Source organism: Conger conger, chromosome 17 (assembly GCF_963514075.1).
Source record: "Conger conger chromosome 17, fConCon1.1, whole genome shotgun sequence".
Classification (NCBI taxonomy): Eukaryota; Metazoa; Chordata; class Actinopteri; order Anguilliformes; family Congridae; genus Conger; species Conger conger.
The window spans coordinates 5,627,402-5,633,438 of record NC_083776.1 but is presented as its reverse complement, the minus strand read 5'-3'; the positions used below and the strand labels follow the sequence as shown (position 1 = coordinate 5,633,438).

At 50.6% G+C, this 6,037-nt stretch overlaps 1 protein-coding gene across 1 annotated transcript in view; it reads right to left on the bottom strand.

The window, feature by feature from the left end:
- Positions 1–6,037, bottom strand: part of vwa8 (von Willebrand factor A domain containing 8) — a 90,638-nt gene that overhangs the window by 58,256 nt on the left and 26,345 nt on the right. The window contains exons 18-24 of the mRNA XM_061225473.1: positions 5,646–5,746; positions 5,428–5,534; positions 4,801–4,872; positions 4,118–4,194; positions 1,403–1,478; positions 880–1,015; positions 212–331 (exon numbers count right to left, since the gene is read on the bottom strand). Of these exons, the coding sequence (XP_061081457.1) occupies positions 212–331; positions 880–1,015; positions 1,403–1,478; positions 4,118–4,194; positions 4,801–4,872; positions 5,428–5,534; positions 5,646–5,746 (689 nt within the window). The remainder of the gene's footprint in view (positions 1–211; positions 332–879; positions 1,016–1,402; positions 1,479–4,117; positions 4,195–4,800; positions 4,873–5,427; positions 5,535–5,645; positions 5,747–6,037) is intronic.

Below are 6,037 nucleotides of genomic sequence, written 5' to 3'. Positions count from 1 at the left end.
CGCGTGGCAGCTAAAGATGTCCCCTACACACACAGACACACACACACACAGGGGTTACACACACAGACACACACACACACACACAGACAGACACAGACACACACACACAGCGGTTCTGGCAGCTAAAGATATCCCCTGTCCCAAGGTCAAACACATCTTTACAAGGTCAAACACATAAACACTCACAGTGCCCCCGCCCCACCAATGTTACCTAGAGCCCCGAAGAAGTCGTTTCCCAGGAAGGGGAATCCGGGCCGGTTGGCCAGGACCAGCATGCGGAAGTCTGGGTGCATGGGAATGGTGCCAGGCCTTCCCTCAGCCTCCAAAGGGCCTGGGACAGGGAGAGGAGTCACACATACACACACATCACAACAAACATATAACACAATACAATACACATGCAACACAACACAATACAATACCCATATAAAACAACACAACAACCCGCATACAACACAATACATCACAACACACACACTCACACTCACACAACACACATCAAAACAAACTTATAACACAATCTAAAACAACACAAGATAACAACACACACAGAACACAACAAACATAATATAAAACAACACAACACAACCCACAGATAACAATACATCACAGCACAACACAATATAACAACACACAACAACACAACACACATATAACACAACACACATATAACACAACAAACAACATAACACAATACAACAAACATATAATACAACGCCAAACAATACAACACAACACAGATGCAACACAACCCACAAAACAAATATTGTACAAAACAACACGCCACATACAACACAGCACAACATAACAAAACAATACCACAAACAAAACAATACCACACAACACAACACAACACAACACAACACGCGTGTCTCTCACCGCTGACGATGCGCCGCCCGTCGGCCAGGATCATCTCCCCGCTCTCCACCAGGGTCTTCAGGATGCAGGTGACGTTGGTGGGGGCCTTATCCGCCTCGTCGATCACCAGGACGTGCCCCAGCTTCACCGCTTTCACCTGGCGTGACCGTACGTTAGCCACCTTAGCTTAGCTCTGGAGCCTTCTGACACACGACCTGCTTTCTCATACGCCTGCACTTTGGGCAGAGCGCTCTAATAAGATGCCTTGGGATGCATGTAAGACTAATATCTGGATCCAAAGACTGGTGGATGGTGCGTGAGTGTGCGTGTGTGTGTGTGTGTGTGTGTGTGTGTGTGTGTGTGCGTGCGTGCGTGCGTGCGTGCGTGCGTGCGTGCGTGCGTGAATGTGTGTATGTGCATGTGAGAGAGAGCGTGCGTGTGTGTGTGTGTGTGTGTGTGTGTGTGTGTGTGTGTATATATATATATATATATATATATATATATATATATATATATATATATAGAGGTGAGAGGTCACACTGACCAGGGGAGAGTCCTCGTACACGATGATGCCGTCTCTCACTGAGGGCTGCAGGGTCAGGGTCTGCACCGTGGTGTCCCTGAGGGAGAGACACGCGTGTGAAATACACACGCACCGATGCACAGACACACACGCAGCGATGCAAAAACACGCAGCGATGCACAGACACGCAGCGATGCACAGACACACACGCAGCGATGCACAGACACACAGCGATGCACAGACACACACGCAGCGATGCACAGACACGCAGCGATGCACAGACACGCAGCGATGCACAAATATGTACACACGTGTGCACTAGCACAGCACGCAATAAACACGTGTATACACAAACACACTCACACACATATATGCTCACACACACACATACAGACACACACACAGACACACACAAAGACACACACACAGACACACACACACAGACACAGACACAGACACACACACACACACACAGACACACACAGACACACACAGACACACACAGACACACAAAACTCAGCAGCAGTGGTTACAGTAGCTCCAGGCCCTTTGGGTTTATAAAATGGTAAAATGGACGTTCCTGCAGGAAACTCCAGGGCTGAGCCCATAGGCCAGGCTGGAAAGAGCCAGTCAGTTATTCCACAACTTCAGTCATCTCCACATCCTCCTTCCTGTGATATTAAAAGTCATGGGCCTATAATCCAACCCCCCCCCCCCCCCCCCCCCACAACCCAGAACGCCCCCCCTACACCCACCACCACCCCGCGAGACGGATTAAATAAAGCCGACCCACTTTCCTCCCCCTGGCCACAGTGCTGTGCGTGTCCTGGTTCTGAAAGGCCCATCGGAGTACCGTCCCCCCTGGCGATCATCCCCCCCCATCCCCCCCCCCACGAGGGCGTCCACAGGCCCCGCCCGGACCCGTCAGCGCCCCGCTTCGACTTCCAAACGACTTTCACACACGACCGGGGACCTCGTTCGGAGATCAGCAACGAACGACGGGACATCCTCACGATGTGTTCCTTCAGCTTCTGACTCTTTACACATTGCGTGCGTGTGTAACGGGTGTGTAAACGCTCACACTTTTCTGTGCGACGGCAGAGACACTTTCCAGAAACAGAGAGTGTCGGAGTGGGAGTTATTTCAAGCCGCTGTGGAGATACCACCTCACCGAAACATTTAAAATTAAAAAATAAAATAAAAACCCAGCATGCATAGGGTCTGTATATATGCAAATCTGTTTCACAAAGCAGGATTACAGAGTTACAGAGTTGCAGAGCACGCACGCACGCTCCCCCTCTGCGTGTCACCTTCACTGAAATAATAACCTCAGTAATGATGTAATGACACTTTCATATTGCAGTTCAAACTCATATCTAAACCGTAAACTGCCACTTCCGTAACTCTCCGACACAGACACCATACAGCTCATGAGTTTGTGTCATCGTTACTAATGTTCATATCATTGTTTATATAGTTCATATTAACCCCATTTTGTACACACGAGGACGCTCGGGAGAAATTGAGTCGAGTTCCGCCTTTCGAGCCGGATTCGGGATGAGCGGGTCCGTGAACAGACGCCCTTCAGCAGTCCTCCAGAAAGTAGGTGTTCCGCAGAGCTGGGAGTCCTCTGAACCCCGGCGGTCCCCCGCAGAGCTGTCCTAATTCACCCCGCGCGCGGAAATAGCCGCTTTTACCCTTGGAAAGGAGAGGGGGGGGGGGGGGGGGCGCGTTCTCCAGCAGGAGCGCGGGCGCAGCTGCAGCGGCCGGGGTGTTATGAAGTCTTTATATAGACGCGTCTCCTCAGAGGTAGCCTAATAACGGCCGGTGTGCCACTTTCACACGCCGTGAGCGGCTATTCGCGGCCAGAACCGCACGACTCCGCGCCCGGCCGTCCGGCGGGACGGGTAATAAAAGATCCGATTTTTTTTCACACCGCGTTCAATTCGGGACGTTCGTTCGGCGTTAATTTACCGGACGACCGCGTGAGGGACAAAATCCACAGACCCCTTGTGTTAAAAATAAATAAATGAAATAAAACCTTCAGGTTCTCTCGTGATGGAAATAATGCCCTTATAATAACGGAATCAGAGCACGAACCAGGCCATCGGCCCGCGGCTATCTTTGCCTCCAGTAAAGCTCAGCAGTTTTTGTTCGGCTAAGAAGGTAACAAAAAAAAAAAAGAAAAAGAAAATTGTCTTATTTAAAATAAATTGCTCCTATTTTCAGAACGATATCAAGGTTGTCCAAAGAAAATAGGGGTGGAAGAAGTGTCATGCTCAGCTGTCACTCAACGCAGTAAAGTTTAAATAAGGCTGATGCAGTGAGTGACATTTGCTGCCGGAAGGTTTTGGGTTCGAGTCCCGGCCCGGGCCTTTCTGTCTGGAGTTTGCATGCTCTCCCCGTGTGCACCAGGGTTTCCTCCCACAGTCCAAAGACAGGCACGTTAGGCTAATTGGAGAGTTTAAATTGACCCTCGATGTGCTCCTGCCGTTGCCCTTGACCGAGGCTCTGGCCTCAGAACTGGAGCTGGTCCCTGGGAGCTGCAATGTTGCTGCTCCTAAGTAACTAGGATGGGTCAAGTTGAATCTAATCTTAATTTTGCAGCACTTGCAAAGTGAACAGTGAACTTAAAAAGGCTTTGATGCGCTAAATTACACTGTTTATGTTTATCGGAGACAAAATTCAGCCAGGAAGCAGGGGGAATTGTGGGTAATATCGATGGCGGCTTCTCACCGATGGAGCTGGAGGTATTCTCTCGGCCTGTTCAGGAGATGCAGGAACCTATCCGCAATCTTGTTCTTCCCCACGCCCTGAGGAAACACCAATCAGGAACAGGCTTATAGGCACGTGCACCACACCTGCCCCTTCCCCAACAGAAAGCAAGCTTTGTTAAGGACAAACAACAACAATACTCAGCAAAGAGCATTATGGGTATTTGGCGTGTGAGCGCAGTATACAGTACTGAGGCGTGTTGTGATTGCCCACCCCTACGGTTCCGGAAGAGATTTTCACAATTTCATTTCTGCCATAGACATTTCAGACAGTTCTGAGAGTTTTATGCCATGAACCGAACCATCCTGCTACCGGATGAATCATGATATTATAAAAATGTATTTAGAGCAAAGAAATCTCTCGAAAATGGGGGGAAAAAAGGAAAAGGTACAAGTTGTGTACTTAATGGGAACATCCACACTTTAAACAGATAGTAATTGTGTACATTTTAGGGTTAGTTTCATTTTATATTTAGTGCTTTCTTGTATATATCGGTGTAGGTCCATGGTAGAGTGGAACACGTCGCTAACCAATGGAAACTCTTTTCATAGAGAGGCCATAGTTGCCACCCTGGAAACCCGGAACGCGGAAATCTCTGTGGCAACAGCGCTGTAGGATTGTGGGTAGTGTAGTTTTTCGCTCACCTGGTTGCCCACTAGCAGCAGGTGTTCCCCCAGCAGGAAGTCCTTCAGAATGTCCTCCATCAGCATCATGTGCTGCAGGAGAGAGAGGATCCACACTCTTACTCATTACATTATTGGCACTTGGCAGACGCTCTTATCCAGAGCGACGTACAGTTGATTAGACTAAGCAGGAGACAATCCTCCCCTGGAGCAATGCAGGGTTAAGGGCCCAACGGCTGTGCGGATCTTATTGTGGCTACGAACCACTGACCTTGCGGGTGCCAGTCACGTACCTTACCCACTACGCTACAGGCCTACACTCACGCACTAAAGACATGCCTTTTCCGTCTTCAAGTACACATTCCATAAAGGGGGGGGGGGGGGGGGGGGGGGGGCTCTGAAGTAGGGCGATGACGGTGGGATCTAGGTCATCTCTTCCTCCCCCACCCCTGGGGGTCTCAGGCGTCTCAGCGTCACGCAGCTCCAGGCCAAACACGGCCCACGCCGCTATAATCAGGCTGAACCAGGGAGAGCGCTACACGAGGGGCTACACGAGGGCAGCGGTGCATCGTGGGACAGCAGGACTCGTCATCTCGTTGAGAATACGGCCAGGGGGACCCGTCTGACGGACGGCCCAGGTGAGGTTACCTGAGTGTTCTCGTAGAACAGGACGTCCGGAACCTTCATCTTCTCCCCGGCGTTGTAGAGGGGAGCGGAGACCTTCCCGATCCTCAGCACCCCGTCCTGCACCTGGCCTGTAGGGGAACAGGAGGAGTGTGAGCGGGGCGGAGGGGGGGGACTGTGAGCGGGGGGCATTAGCGGGGGACAGTAAGGCATTATGGGATGGCAGTTGGGGGGACACGCACAGCTCAGGTCTCTCTCCTGGGGTTCTGGTTCCACCGGGTCCTGGATGGAGCAGCTGGACAGGTTCTTCTGCAGAGCAGACCGGGCCAGACTGGGCAAGAACCTGCAGGCCAACACACAGCCAATCAGAACACAGGCCTCAACACACAGCCAATCAGCACACAGGTCACAGTCAACATCCTACGAACACACAGCTAGGCCTCAACCAATATCCAATCAACAGACAGCTAGGTCTGAACCAGCATCCAATCAGCATACTAGGCCTGAAGCAACATCCAGTCAATCGATCTCCTAAATTTTGGACGAACAAGTGAACAAAATGTATACTTTTTCTGTGATCGCAGAACTTGCCAAACGTGTGTGTGTGTATGTATAGCGTGAGTGTGTGTGTGTG